This window comes from Carassius auratus, chromosome 8, assembly GCF_003368295.1.
Source record: "Carassius auratus strain Wakin chromosome 8, ASM336829v1, whole genome shotgun sequence".
NCBI lineage: Eukaryota > Metazoa > Chordata > Actinopteri > Cypriniformes > Cyprinidae > Carassius > Carassius auratus.
The window spans coordinates 19,762,510-19,778,799 of record NC_039250.1 but is presented as its reverse complement, the minus strand read 5'-3'; the positions used below and the strand labels follow the sequence as shown (position 1 = coordinate 19,778,799).

General features: G+C 37.9%; 1 protein-coding gene across 5 annotated transcripts in view; it reads left to right on the top strand.

The window, feature by feature from the left end:
* Positions 1-12,080, top strand: part of ccser1 (coiled-coil serine-rich protein 1) — a 75,547-nt gene extending 63,467 nt beyond the window's left edge. For 3 of the 5 annotated variants that reach the window (XM_026270103.1, XM_026270101.1, XM_026270102.1), the window contains one exon: positions 7,659-12,079. In XM_026270103.1, coding sequence (XP_026125888.1) covers positions 7,659-8,153 — 495 coding nt within the window. In that variant the 3' untranslated portion in view covers positions 8,154-12,079. Of the gene's footprint in view, positions 1-7,658 lie in introns of all 5 variants that reach the window. The other 2 variants (XM_026270105.1, XM_026270104.1) reach the window with 2 other exon arrangements.
* Positions 12,081-16,290: the final 4,210 nt, after the last annotated feature.

The following is a 16,290-nucleotide window of genomic DNA, read 5'->3' as shown; positions in this document are numbered from 1 at the left end:
GTAACACGTTAGTATAGGGACCAGTTCTCACTTTTAATAGTTGCTTATTAGCATTAGGACTGTGCAATTTATCGCATGTGATTGTCATGCACATAAAGTAAAGCTGGTTCTGTGATTAGTAGTAAATCTCCATAACATGCTTTCAGATGGAGCGGCATTTAATACACAGAGCCTTAGTTCACTGACAAGTATCACAAAACCACGTTCATAATCGCAGACAATTTTATAATATATATTTTGTCTTTTGTAACAACACAATGTGTAGTTAGAAATTTCTATACATAAAATAGTCTCCTCAACAAATACAAAAAAGGATCGGATACTGGATTCAGATCAGCTGAACCTCTAAATTGAGGTAACTGGAAACAGTTGGATCATTGCATTTGTGGCGAAGTACATGCAGATGCAAGAGGGACCTGTCTTCATTTTTTTCACCCTCCTGCACCTCTCAGTGGTCTGTCAGTGATACAAATGTGGTAATTAATAAGGGCCGTGTGTTGAGGCGAACTGACGTGTGTGTGAGTAGCCGGTGGCAAGGGGCTCTGACTGTAGAGCCCTTGAGGTGAGTTAGATATTAGACGGGTGTCCACAGGGCCAGCCTTCCCTTCACTCACACAGTCATCTGATGGTGAGTGACATTTGACAACTCTGCTCAGGAGAACTGTGAAAGACAGAGTGTTCTGTTCTCTGCTTTCATTTACCAAGGTGATTATAAAGCATTTGGCAACATGCAAAAGCTTGATGATTTGGCTTTCCTTTTAGTTTTTTTTTTTTTTGGAACATTATTATTAGCAGTGGAAAAAGACATTTCCAGATTTTGTTTGAAACACAAGTCGATATTAAATCTTCATATTTAAAACCACTTCACTATTACATGTGTAGTATTGCTTAATGGAAACTTTAAACCAGCTTTTTTTAGTCATTTTAATGAAAATAATATAATTAAAAATATTCTATAAAGTTGTTTGAGCTCATTGACTACCATAGCAAAAGCTAAAACAATGGAATATGGAAACATTTCCAAATGTTCCCCCATTGCAGCTAAACAGGAAGGAGGACTTCCTTCAGAACTGCCAGAGGAAGAGTAAACAATCCCAGAGAGTCTTGAGTTTAGGGTGGATTTTAAAGATGCATTTTTGTCCAGTCAGTGTAGGCTTTGTGATGGCCCTAAGGCCCTTAAAGAGAGAGAAGGAGAGAGTGAGTGTGTGTCTGACGCGGATGTAGGATGTACTGGTGTGAGAAATGAGGTGCTGTGAAGTAGGCAAGCCCTCCAGCAGTCCGTGCACTACTGATAAGAGATGAGGGCCTCAGGGAAATGTAGTGGGTCAGACAACAGTTTTCACAGGTGTTTTAGGGGAGAAAAGCACAAGCCCACACTTCAGTAATGCTCGCCATCAAGAGGCTTTTATTCAATCCCATATCCAAACACTGCACTCATCCAAAAAACATTGGTAAATAGAGATGGTACTGAGAACATTTATCTTTCTTCATGAAATATTCAGACTTCAATTGCCTCATTAAAAAATAATTACAGTTGCCTGCTTTGGCAAACTTGAAAAACTTCCACTTTGAGGAAGAAGATTTGAAGAGTAAAGGCTGATGATGTTGTGAAACTTTCAATTAGGCAGTAGCACAACAGCGAGCTGTTGCATTCAATACCTCAATACACTTTGATATTCAATACTTAATGTGAATGTTATTTGCAAAATTCGGAATCAAAGGATTGGCTTGGAATTTGAGTGTGAATTTGAACTGAATTGGCTTGCTGGGAAGTCGAATTGGAATGCCATTAAAAGGAATTGACTGAATGCTATCATTTAAGGCATTCTCGGATCAGTTCTGTGGCACAACTCTGGGGTTGATGTGTGCGAATGTGAACACATATATAGAGTTCAATAAACAAGAAGTTATTTGCATTTCAGACAAAATTGGCCAATTGGTTGGTATACTCCACTCAGCTTCCACTCTCAGTGAAAGGGAATAATGTAATCTCCCAGTGATATTGGACTAAACATCAGCACTTTTGAAATACTGTTCTGCCAATCAAATTAGAGGAACCATAACTGTTCTCTGATGTGCAGTTTAGTCATGCATATATTGTTTTTGCTGCATATTTTAATAGAAATTCTCTGTTTTCTATATGGATTCTTCTCACTTTTTGAGTTTTTGAGTTCTGTCTGTAAGTGTGATACGACTTCCTCTGCTGTGTCATCGCAGGTGACTTCTTTGCCTCAAGGATGAGTGTCTTCATATACTTTTCACACCTGACATAAAAGTCTGGGACTGGGCCACTGCAGAACAGGTCATCACACCGATTTTAGCTCGAGTCCTCAGCCCAGCTCGGCATTAGCATCCATGAGAGGATGACAGTTCACCTCTCCGCAGAGTGACACCCAAGCAAATGGATGCCAGTGGAAGAGATACAGAAAACAATACAGCCCGAGGGCTCTCAGACCTTTGGCACCGTGAATCATGTTCGGCTTCCACGCCACCATCGCCACAGATGGAGGGAAAATTATGCATTATACCAGGTTGCTTATAGACTACTCGGCTCAGAAAGCCTTACAAAGAGAGTTATTTTTGTCCATCGCACTCAGGGACTACAAATCTCTGTGAATGTTTTGGTGCGGAGAGGCTGGTTGAGTAGAAACAACTGAAGCATAAAGTGCTGGTAGGTTTCTTCCATTGCTTTTTGTGTTTCATCATATTGATTCAAAGTCGGCTCATGACACTTAAGTTGTGTGACACGTGTTGTTGCAGAAAGCCACACACAAACTTACTTCATGGGGCTGACGGTCCTTAAACAGGCAGCTGCGACTTTACGATGAAACCCAGGCAGCTGCAACAATCTCATCAGCTTTTGAAGACATCTGCCACCTTATCTGATAGAAACTCAATTTATGATTTTTTTTTTGTCTCCTTCCTCCCTTCATCTCTTTCGCTCTCACTTGGATTTTTTTTCTTCCGCATCTTGATATATATTTCCCGTTATTGTTTATCCAGGTCCTGTGCTGTCAGAGAGAACAAGACAGGGACTGTAAAGAATCTTATCTTCCCTAAAGCTGACAGCTGTTGGAGGGGCTCAATAGGGGGGGAAGCCTTTGAAGTGTGTTCAGTTACTCCACACATCAAATCCAGCCTCCATCATGCCTCATCATCTAGAAACAAGGCTCACACGAAACTAGCTGAACGGAGCGCCCCACCCCGCGCACCCGCTCTTACGTTGTCTTTCAACTCCTCTTGTTTCTCCTTCACATCTTCACTGTCTCCATTTTTTTGTCTCTCTGCCACAATCCATTTTGTTTTTATAGTTTTCAGGAGTCTCTTTTGCAGGCCTCAAATATCGATCAGACTTTCTCAATCGATCACTGTCTCTGTACACATAAACATGCGGTCTCTTTCTGTAGCTGACATTTTCTTTCTCTTTATCCCCCCCGCAGAGGAGCAGTGATTTTAAGGATTGCTCTGCTAAACATCTGCCGAACGAACTAGTTGGTTAGTGAGTTCAACTAGGTTATCTAGATTTTCTTGTTTGTTTGTTTTTTTGGCATGGGGATGAGCAAGGATTCGCAACTTCTCAGAGGGGATTTTTAACATGCTGAGAGCGCCTTATGCTTTAATGTGCTGTCAAAAGGCCTGTCAAAAAGCTTATGTAACAAATCTATTAACTTGAACAATAACTTTCAGGGCAGTTACTGTTGGAATTCAGATCATTTGCTGTTCATCCGCTGTATTTTGTGCTATTATGCATTAGCTTTAGGTCTTTTTTTGTATGAATGTTGATGGATTTGTACAAAATTGTGTTTAGTGTGTATTACCATCCACCAGTGCTTGCAATTATTCAGATTTAGACTGTTCTGTTTGTCATAGAAATACACAGTTTATCACAACCATATCGATTAATGGCTGATATATAAATGTGCAGTTCCTTTACATTTACATTGCATTTGCTGTCATCTAATGCTCACTTAAATTTTCAATAACATAATAATTTAATAACATATTATATACATATAACATATAACATTATTGGATTGCCTCAAACAATGTTATCTATAATAAATCTCGATGTATATATCCATTTATCATATTAATATTTATAATATGTATCAGTTAATCAACATTAACTTGAATTAAAATTTTAAGTTTACATTTTTAATTGTTAGTTGTCAGTTATAATCAAATAAAAATTAAAATAAACATTTGAAATATATCACTCTGTGTGTAATCAATGAATATAATGTACATGTTTCACTTTCTGAATGGAATTAGTGAAGTAAATTAACTTTTTGAAAAAATGTATTCTAATTATATGACCAGGACCTTTACACTGTTCAAAAGTTTGGGGTCGGTAAGATGGTTTTCTTTTTTTTTTTTTTATTATTCACATTTATTCCAATTCAGATTTCTACTTTATTTATTCAGATACATTTGGGATGTTCATTTGGGAATTTCTGTTTTAAATAAATACTTTCGAAATTTCATTCTTTAAAGAATCCTGATAATTGGAGTGTTTAGCGCACACCTTTTTTTCAAGAATGATGCTAAGAAGAAATGCTTCTTGATCACCAAATCAGCATATTAGAATTATTTGGGAAGAATCACATGACACTAAAATCTGTAGTAAGTGGCTGATTAGAATTCAGTAAAATAAAAACATTATTACCACATTCATTAAAATACACTACATTTTAAGATATATTAAAATATATTGCGTTTAAAATGTTATGGCATTTCAATATTTACTGTTTTTACTAAAGTAGATGCAGCCTTAGTGAGTCTGAGATTTTTTTTTTTTTTGTTAAATATGTTACCAACCTCAAAATTTGAGTGTTAGTGTACACACACATATGGATATTTATGGATTTTATGTGTCTAATATCAAGAAAGAATCTTCCTTGCTTATCCGTACATTCATTCATCCTGGAAACTGATATATTAATGCTATTACTTTCCACTTCCACACTCTTTACTACAACATCAAATCACAACTAGAACATGAAGACAGCTCCCCTGACTTTAATAATTCATTTGTTTTTAAATTATGAAAATATGTCTTTTTTGCACATCCGTACAGAGCTCATATGTCAAATCATGACACGAGGTGCTGAGGCAGAGTGGCAGTTGTGGTAGCCCATGAGCCCATTAAAAGTATTCAGGGGCGGTTTGTAATCAGCCGCTGGCGAGGAGGACAGCCATTTGTCTTTAAGCACCCTCAGACTGTGACACTTCATCCTCTCTTGCTTTCTCTTGCTCTCTCTCTTTCTGAAAGCCACTCTTCATCATCTTAACTTAGGTTCAGACGGATGGAGTTTCAGGAAGTGGGGGCAAACAACATGCCTCTCATTGGCTGAATATAGAGCCTAGCATCTGGGAGACGGAGACGAAAGATGAAGCATGCCGTGCTTCCAATTGCGCTTAATTGTTTACCCTCGCTTTAGTCTGATTACAAAGGTGCGTTTCTGTATATTTAACGTGAGTCTTATTTGGAAAGATGAATAGTTGAGCATACTCTTCTAAATACGATGTCGCCACACAAAAAGTTCAAACTCTTGTGTTCCCTTTTTTTTTTTTTCGTCATGTTTATTTGAGAAAACCTCTGCGTCTGTGAAGCAAGAGATTCTTATTGTCTATTTATTTTACATGATTCCAGTGGAAGAAAATAAACAACAAAGAAATGCATTCTTGTCTGTCGAGACTGACGAGAAGTGCCGCAGAATTGTTTTCCCTCCCCAAACATTCTTTTTTTTCTGCGAATATGAAAGTGAGCCGTGCTTGCTTGAGTGGATTTTTTTATGTAATACATAACTCGATATCTGTACGCTGCTCTCAGTTATCAGTCCAGTACTATACATAATACACAATTGCCTACGGCTTCGACAGCGTGCCTCTTCGCAACAGTTGCTTGTTGCGCAAGCTTGCGTGAGCGTGTATGTGTGTGTCTGTAGGTGTGCTGAAGTGTGGAAAATGAGTAGGCTGAATCCTGCTACTTCCAGCCTACTGCATATAATCAGCCGGAGGGCTTTTAACAGAAGCGTGCCATTAGCACAGGACTAGCTTCTTCACAAGCTAATAAAGACCCAAATGGATTACGACCGTTAAATCAGTCTGATTTACTCTGGTCGCTGTTTTTCCACTGAATGACTCAGTAGTTTTGTGTGTGTGTGTGTATTTCTGGCCTTTTTCCAGTGCAGGTTACAAACTTCTTCCTCTTTTCTGTCAACATCTGATGCATTTATTTCTGCTAGCGCCTGAATTTTGACTGCGAATGCCGCAGAGCGCGTACTTGAGAGGACACAGACATTGTAAATCTGACTGCGGTCCCCAAACACCCGCTGCTTAGCATGGTTTCTGTGAAGAGAGGCCCAGCGGATGAACGCTTAAAATGACAGGTTATGTGAAAGGGTGTGTGTTTTTCCTTTTCTTTTCTTTATAGTGCAAATATGTCGATCTGAATATTGGAATAAGTGGATAAACAGAACTACAAAATAGAAATGTATTTGTAAATCTCAAGTGCTGTTCAATAATAAAAAAAAAAAATCTAAATTATTAATAAAATAAACAAGCAAGTAGTGTGGTAAAGATGTAATTGCAATAACAATTTATTCGTACTTTATAATTTTTTTTTAAATTTTTTTTTTTTTTTTTTTTTTGCACCCTCAGATTCCAGATTTTCAAATAGCTGTATCTCGGCCAAATATTGTCCTATAATAACAAAACAAATTTAAACATAAACAAATGTATAAATATATAAATCTATCTAATTATCTCTATATAAATGAAAGTATAAATCCCAATTCCAAAAAAATGACCCTTATGACTGGTTTTGTGGTCCAGATCACATTTGATCTATAACCGAAAGAATACCTACCTCTTAACATTAAGGAAAATATCCTGTTGTTATAGAATTCCACGGTCTAAACATACAAACTAGTTTGACTTTTGCTATAAAAACCAGTTTGTTTATTTTAAAGAAATCATTTTGCATCCTGGCATTACTTGAAAGTGTAAGGTAGTGCAAAAGACATTTTGCACAGTAAAATAGAATAAAATAGGTTTATCACACATGAGACGCAGGTCTCTTTTCTCACCTGCATTGGCATGTGCGTTTCTCAACTCCTCGCACAGATTCTTTCCCATAATGCACGAATTCAATTACAGCCTCTATTTTAAATTCAATCTCACGTCACAGCTGAAGTTCCCACATTAGCCACATCACACTTAATTAGGTTTCCTCACTTTGTGAAATGCCGATTAGCATCAAGTATTACTTTCTGGCTGCCAGCTCGGTCTGAGTTACACTTGGAGTTACAGCCTGAATCAAACAATCGCTCTATAGTTTGCAGCTAATTTATTTTTTCATGCATAATATTTCCCCTTCACTCATTCAAGTATTGTAAAGTAATAGAGGGCCGGTTATGTGAGGAGGAGGCAGTGTTGTGTGCAAAATGAACAGGTGGCTCAAGCTCCTCAGCACTTTTTCTCGTGCCACCTCCCCACAATGTGTGCCTTTGGCCTCCTCTTCCTAAAAAGGCAGAGTTCCAGTTGATCTGGAAACAATTAGAAAAGGTTCTAGACCGCCAAGGAATCTTTTGTCACAATGTCAGCTAATTAAGTGGCTCCATTTTCTCTCACTTTCCCATCTTTTGTTTCAACAGGCAATCCATCCGAGTCGACCCACAGGCCAAAACAGCAACATTCCCAGCAGCAGCCTCACAAGGGAGCGAAGGCCGGCGCGAATGTCCGCTGCGGACCAGCACAGTCGGCCTTGTGAAGAGAGGGCTTGCAGCAATGGCGGAGTAGGATTGAGGGAGTCACTACGGAGAGCTGAAGGTGGGCAGTCCTTGTCTGAGGTATCCGGACCTCGCAAGACGGAGCACCCGGGGCCCTCTCAGATCCCTCGCGCCGTGGCCGGCAGCAGTATGAGCCTCCCCAGCAAGGCCAGTCCCTCACGCAGTCTGTCCTCGGACAGCGAGCGGGGGCCACGGAGCGAGCGAGGCCCTATTCCCAGGCTTCAGTCCTCCTTTACCGGCCGTCTGGGTCAGCCGCCCCGTGGGCCTCTGTCTTTACACATGTACAGCCGAAAGAACGTCTTCCTACAGCACTCACTCCATACAGCCGAACTGCAGGCTCTCGCTCAGCAGGACGGTTGAAAACACACACACCGAACACTGACACATGCCTCAGATGGATACGAGTTCCTCAGTGACCGCGAGTACCTTTAGACCCACGTGTACTCAGTTACATCAAAGCTAATTTTCCTCTCAAACCTCAACCGAACTTTAGCCGCACACCGAGACTCTTCTTATCCTTTGTGGAGTTAAAGTAATCATCTGCAGTATATTAAGTGTCAAAACCAATCCGTAGTCTGCACTACTTAAGCCTTTTTGAAGAACTAGTATATGCTGCTCCGATAAGTACTTTAGATTGACGGTCCATTAAGGTGAGAGATTCCCTCGCTACATTATCACATTGTACAGTTCTGCTGAAATGCTAGAGGATGTCAACATTTTGCATTCCATTATATTATTAAAAGAAATTCAGGGTCCAACATTAACACTTGCCAAGACTCCAATTTCAAGTAAAAATAATTGGTTTGGACAAGTTTATTTAACCTTTTGCCCAGTACCTCTATTAGGAACTGTAACATTGTGGTTTATATCTAGTTGTATGAATGATAATCTGATCTTCGCTGCTGTAAGATATCAATTAAATTTTAGACACAAGTGTGTCTTATTAAAACCAAACGTTTCTTCAGATCTCAGTTTGGTGACAAATTACTGTTCAAATGTTTGGGGTCAGGAAATTTTTTCTGGTTGCTTGTGTTCACCAAGGCTTTTTATATTATGTAATATGATAAATAGTAATATTTAAAAAATATTATAATTAAAAAATCTATTATAAAATTTAAATGTAATTTATTCCTGTGATGGCAAAACTGAATTTTCAACAACCATTGCTCCAAGTTTCGTCACATAATCCTTCAAAGATCAAAAAAGAAATTCTAATATGCTGATTTGCAGCCCTATTAACATTGAGCCTATTCTTATTTTCAAGGTTAAAAATTGTTGTGCTGTCTAATTTTTTTTTTTTTGGAAACCATGGTGTTTTTTATTTTTATTTTAATGTATTTTTTTTTGTTATGAATTTAAATTTAAATTCAAAATCCTTTGTAATATTATAAATGTGCGTGGTGTCACTTTTGAATAAATCAACTGAATGCATCCTTGCTGAATAAAAATAATCTCTTAAAAAAAACATAACTGTACTTTCCCCGAACATTTGAATGGTACAGTATATGTGATGTATTTGTATTCATATAAAGCCATAATCAAAATATTGTGAACAAAATTATGTTTTTGTGGAAAATCTGAGGAACTGGCAAATGCGACTGAGAAAAAAAAAAAAAAATTTTTTTGTACTGGTCATAAAAATACAGCCTCAAGATGAGTTCCCAAAATTTTTGTCCGGTTTCTCAATTCAACAAAAACATTTTGTGCCAAAAAGTTAATTTTGGACCCTGCATGTAGAAACTTTATTAATGTTTTCAAAACATTTTAACTCTAACTCACAACTATAGACTTGCTTATTAGATTAAGCCCAATCAGTAGTGATGTTTATAAAAGTATGTCACATTTATTTGAACCGGTAAACATGACACTGATGAACCAAGAATCGAAGAGAGAGCATTGAAACTCTTGCTCCCATATTGTCGGACCGCTTTTTGGGAGTTTAACAATTTTGCCTCTCTAATTGCAAGCTACCATTTTTTCCCCCCTTTGGCTGCAAACAAACAAAAAAGCTTTTTCGCACTGAATCGAAGCTCAAATAGGTTTGACAGCCCTTGAGGAAGGACTCCGTGAGAGCCTCAAGTCGTAAACACTTAGACAGACCTCAAGGCAGCTGAACTTCACGAAAGAAATGCCCTTCGTTAAACAAAGAAGTAGAGCCCTCTTTGCAGAGAAATACATTATTACATTTGACATAGGTGAGGCTTTGAATTTTTATTAAAAAAGATGGCAAATAAATTTTATTAAACATGTCAGTAACTTCAGTAAGTTTAAAACTGCAATAGACGGCCTCATACAGTGCTCTCTCTTAAGACAAGCAGGTGAAACAAGTAATGGCCTCATTTTGGCAGCGTTGGGAGAACGTTGGGATGGTGATGACCCGGCTTTGCGGATCAGGAGCTCAAGCAAGGATGCATGGAGGAGAAGGAAACCCTGAAGAAACGCAGTCCCATCCATCCAGCAGGTCTGCTCCCTGTGGTCCAGTGCTCCAATTTCAGCAATCTGTTGGGAGCACCATGGCTTCCTCTCTCTCGATCTCCTTCTCCCTCCCAGACCTACTTCCAGCTCTGTGTGTGATCAGGCTCAGGGAGAGAAAGCGGTCTTTAGCGCGGTCTCACCACTACATTCTCTGATACTGATATCACACTCCCTAAACTGGAACGTGTTTGTCTTGTTACGGGTCCAAATCAAAATTTGTTAAGAGTCCAAAATTAACATTTGGTGAACAAATGTTAAATAGGAGTAAAATTGTCTTTGATATGTACAGTAGATAAAATTATTGGGAACTGGTTATTAAGATTGGGCTTCCAAATATAAAAAATTTGAATAAAAAGTATATAATTATTATAATATAACAAACATTTAGGGCCAGATTTACTAAACAAGGCAAATTAGCACAGGAACACACTTCCAAAACCGTGCCAGAGGGTGTGGATTTTTCTGCGAGTGATTCATTTTAATACTCTCCCCCCATAAACTTAGCATCTAAAAGGGAAACTCCTACAAATGCATATTCGGTATGATCAGGTGTCCTCGCTTTATTCACTGCGTGTCTTTTAATATCCTGACACTACTATTTTAATGCCAAAAGTTGGTTTGCGCTGACGCAAGCTGTTAGTAAATCTGTCCCTTATTGTAAACATCTAACATTACTGTTGATTTAATTCATGCTAAGGATCCTTTGCATGTTGTTCTAATAATATACAACTTTTTTTTAAATTAAAAAAATACAATAAAAAACTCAGATTTTGACGATTTCTTTTTCCATTTGTATATCGGTTTAGTTCATGCATCCATCACGTACAAGGCAAACAGTTCATTTTGGACCCTGCTTACGGTATTTCAGAACGACCTCAGGAGAGCAGACTGCTGTTAGTCAGCCAATTTGAGTCAATTCAGCCCTCGATAACTGCGCTCAGCAATACTGTTCAAATGCGGGGTGGGTGTCAGTTTGTGACTGGTGAATGTTAAATGCGTGTTCCCAGAGGCAGGAATTGTCCTTGTTCCTTCCTGAGCCTCTCTTGTGTCTTTGACACATGACTTTAAACCACACGTTTGAGCCATGACGCTTGGAGGACGGAGATATAAACAGACTTGAATATGCGGGATCATGAGTAGAATCCGTGCAAGAGCGGGGACTTGTGGATCTCGAGTGACTCAATCATTAACATGACTATATGTGCCATCTCATTTCTGACTTCAGAATTCTTTATCGTTGAATAGATATTTATTTGGCCTTATTTATTATGTAAAATTGTAAAACGACTATCAGCTTATGCTTTAATTTGTCTGTATCAATGCATATAAAACTGTCTTCGTTGCAGATGCTGTTGCTATGCTGAAATCATCTCTTACATCATTTAGATTTTCTCTTTTTTTTTTCATCAGTATGTACAGGGTTTGCATAACAATGGCACCTTTAAGAGATTTCAACCCTAATGAGATTCGAAATGACCTTTATCTGTATCTTTTCTCTCACTGGTGGTTTTCATTAAGATGTTCTGATTTTCACTGAATGTAATATATTCATTCATTAAAGACTGATATTCCAAAAACGAAATGGTTTTAATATACGCAAGCCCTGGTTTTGGTTGTTAATAGGATGGTTTCCACATTTAACGTTTCTATTAACTGTTTTTCCAGCACTGCTTCTTTAGTACACCTGCTCCTTCATGTTAGACATTATTTTTAATGTTCGAGGAGGGTACACTGTAAGCAATGTTACTGTTTACAATCATCATCTCTGGAAACTAGACGTGAAAATGCTATTGCTTTGATGGCCTGCAGCGGTCTAAAGTGAGCCTTTTCTCTGGCCTGCCCTTGCTTCTTGGTGAAAGGGTAAAATGGATGTCATTCCTTAAGTGTATTGCATCAGACTATAATGCTCAAAAGCCTGTGTGAACTTCACATGGTCCCTGTCTAAATCACTCTTTTTCTCTGATTCCTGTTCAGGCTTCACAGTCCACTTCAACTGTGCAGGTTTCACAGCACGTATCGTTGCTACTCTTAGTCATCCATAACAAGTTTTCTCTAGCTAAAAGGAGGGCAGAGAGAGACCGTCAACTTCTGGGCAAAAGTAATTGCACTGCTCCGCAGGGAGGAAAGCCGGTACCGTAGAAGTCTGGGAATGACAAGTGTTTGTTGTCTTGATGTGACGGTGGGCTGACTTTGATGCACAGAGGTGTATTTCTCTGTCGCTGCTCATCTGTGTCTTCATAAATTCGATGTGGTTATGTATGACATCTGCGTGAGAAATTCTCAAGAATCTTCTCCAAAATGGTTTGTTTCCACTGTTGCCGGGGCTGATTTTCCAGTTTCTTTTTGAATTTCTTTTTTTTTAAATGTCTTGGTCATTCAGACTTCATCAATATAAGGTGTGACTTTGTGATATTTCATGTCATCATTTAGGGTGTTTTTATACCTTGGACCATTGATTGGGAAATGTATTTTTTTAGTATGTTTTTTTGTTGGTATTTGTGTGTATGAACTTGCCAGTTAAATTTGGGTCAGCACCAGAACAAACATATAAACTCTGGAAAAGAAATGATTAGAGAAGCATCCAATAATCCCTTCCGATAAGGTAAAGTGATAAATTATATAAACTGTTGAAAACCATAAGTATATCTGATCTGTGAAGCAAACATGGCTCTTCTTTTAATGGACCTCCTGAGAAAAGGTGTTCATCACTGCTATTCTTTGTTAAATATATAGATTTAAATAATTTATAAATATTGAAATAAGAGGTTTTCATTATGAAATACATTGATGTACAAACCCACACTACAATACTGTATAAAACATTCTGGTTATTAATATTTTTGAAAGAAGTATTTTATGTTCATCGGAGCTGATCAAGAATACAGTAAAAATTGTAATATTGTGAAATATTGTTATAATAATAATAATAAAAAAACTTTTCTATTTTAATATTCTTAAAAATGTAATTTATTCCTGTGATGGCAAAGCTGAATTTTCAGCAGTCATTAATCAAATCTTTAGTGTCATAATCCTTCAGAAATCAATCTCATAGGCTGAATTAGTTCTCAAGAGACATGTATTAGTAGTTGTAGTAATATTATTAGTGCTGAAAACAGTAGTGCTGCCTAATATTGTGAAACCCATTTTTTTTTCAGGATCTATTGATAAGCATAAAATCCAAAAGAACAGAACACTTTTGTAACTCTGTGTGTCTTTAGTGTAAAATTTGAAGTTTAATAAATCCTCGCTGAATAAAAGTATTCATTCCTTATATATATATATATATAGCTTGCAGACCACAAACTTTTGAATGAAAGTTTTATATTGTCTATCTACAGTATGAACTATGAACAAAATCTGAACTAAGAGAAAATGTAGTTTTATAACAACAAACTACATTTGAAAATGTCCTTAACCTACATACTTTCTTTTGTGAAATTCAAAAGTATGTACTGAAAACAATAAACTTATCATATATTTTTTTCATGTATTGAAAGTGACAGCGTCTTAAACTAAACTATCTAAACTTGTCAGTTTGTCACTTATGCTGTAACATCCTCCCGCATTCGAGTTCATTGTGTGGAATAGAGCCACCTACATTCCTCGCGATTTGTCCTTTTGTATTCAATGCAAGAAAGAACGTCATCCGGGTTGGGAACGACCAGATGCTTCTGATTTCGCTGAGCTTGTCAATGTCCAAAACACCTGGGGCCTGTTGCCTGCCAATGAGAGTACTCACGTTGATTTGATGCCTCCCAAGCTCACGGAAGGTCGCAGTGGGCTAACAACTGTGACTGCTGCCCGCTGCACCCCGCTGGCATGCCCATCTCCCAATGGTGCCCGGAGCGATGCCCTCTACTCTCACCCTGCCCAGACACGCTGGCATGCTGAGCCATTCTTGGAAGCATGAAGAGACAGGCTTGCCAGCTTACTTTTCCCACAGGGTGTTGCTTTCTCTCCAACAACTGTGGAATGAAACAAAGCAGTGGGAGATGAGTGAGAGCAGCCCACACAGCTCCTGGGTGGTAAAGGCAGTGGCGTTTCTTTCTGCGGTATGTTGCCATGGTTGACGAGCAGCTTTTCAATCATTATTAGCTATGACACATCATGTGGCTTGTTGATCAAGCGACGTCTTTTTCTTTCCGTTTCTCAGTAACCTCCGCTGAACTACAATCCCTCAATAGCTCCATGTTCCATCAGCTCTCTGCACAAACTCATCCAAAACAAATGGAGGGTGCCGGTAATGACAGATAAATGTGGTTATTATTACTTTCCGTCCCAGATGAGGTAAAGAGAGCAACTGAAGATTCTTGTTATAGTCAGCTTCTTCCTCTATCAGGAATTCCGTGCTTTTCATGGGGGTACAGCGTGTAATATTGACTCGCTTTGATAGTGGGCTTTTTAAATTAGAAATGACCCAGGGATAGAAGAAATAATCAGACGTGGAGCACCGGCACAGCCGCCACTGCTCCATCATGGCAGGACAGCAGGGTCTCGGGGCTCATTTGCTCTCAGCGATTATCAGCAGGTTTCTTATACCGAGCAACAGAGTCAAATGACTCTCATTCTTACTATCTGTCTTTCATTCTTTCCCTGATGTGCAGCCACTGTTTTTTCCCCCCTATTCGCCCCCATTAATTGACTTTGTGTTTATCAGTTTTGCGGTCCAGGGCCTTGTCAGGCTGAGATGCTAAAGCATTCTCGTATCAGATAACAGCACAGACGATGCACATAGAGCAGTGATTTCAATAACTCAGAAAGTATGAGCATACTTATTGGTAGAGGTGCATGTTGGGATGCATATTTGAGTTGTTTTCCCACCCTTGGCGCCACATTCATTTGCATCTTCCACCAGCAACATGCTTCCGCATTGAATATGCCTTTCTTGGTTTTGCTCACTTTGAGGATTCATAAAGCCAGTGCCTGCAGCAACACCAACACAGTGAGTCGGCAACCTCCTTAACACCTGCGAAGCTGCAAAACTGCAGAGCTCAGGGCACTGGGGTTGTAGTGAGAGATTCGGCCTGATGGATCGATTGAGGCAATTTTGCTAAATTTTGGAATAAAATGGCAGCAGCAAATTTTGGCCAATGAAAATATTTTTTAGTTAACAAAGTGCAAAATCAACCCAAATATTCAAACATTCAAAGTACTTTTAATATATACAAACATTTAACCAAAAATTATGAAAACAGTACTCTGAAATAAGACTACAATGAATACATTATAAAACAATATTGTACATTTTTAATGCATTCATTTTAGTGTTAATAGTGTGTACAGAACATATCTTGACTAGCATTTAACTTCACCCATTCATTCATTTTGAGCAAATGTACACTATTTTTCAAACATTTAGGGTCAGTATTTAAAAAAAATATATATATATTTGATTAATGAGAAATTAATAACTTTATTTAGCCAGAAGCATTAAACTGACCAAAAAAAAAAAAAAAAAAGAGAAAGTAAAGACATTTATAATGATTCAAAGGATTCTTAAAATTCTTTCGATTCATCCTATTCATCAAAGAATCCTTCAGCACTGATGATAATAAGAAATATTTCTTGAGCTGCAAATCAGTACATTACAATGATTTCTGAAGGATCATGTGACACTGAAGACTGGAATGGATGCTGAAAAATTCAGATTTGCCATCAACAATAAGTGAACGTTTAAAATATAATAAAATACAAAGAAGTAATTATAAATTGTAATAAAAATTCACAATATTACTATTTGAACTGTATTTTTATTGATAAATACAGACTTGGTGAGCATACAAATCATCTTTCAAAAATGTTACAAATTCGTACAGAGCCCAATGTTTTCAACAACAGTTTAAGTTTAATATTAATATAATGTAATATTATGTTTTAATATTTAATGTTCTGTGGGATGTGTACTGGGTCAATTAATTAAGCAGCTGGCTAAGTCCCTCAGTTCACTGTTCAGCTCATAAAGCTCAAGTGGCGCAATCCCTGAATTTTAGATTATTTGAAACTTTGTTAGTACAGTCTTGTT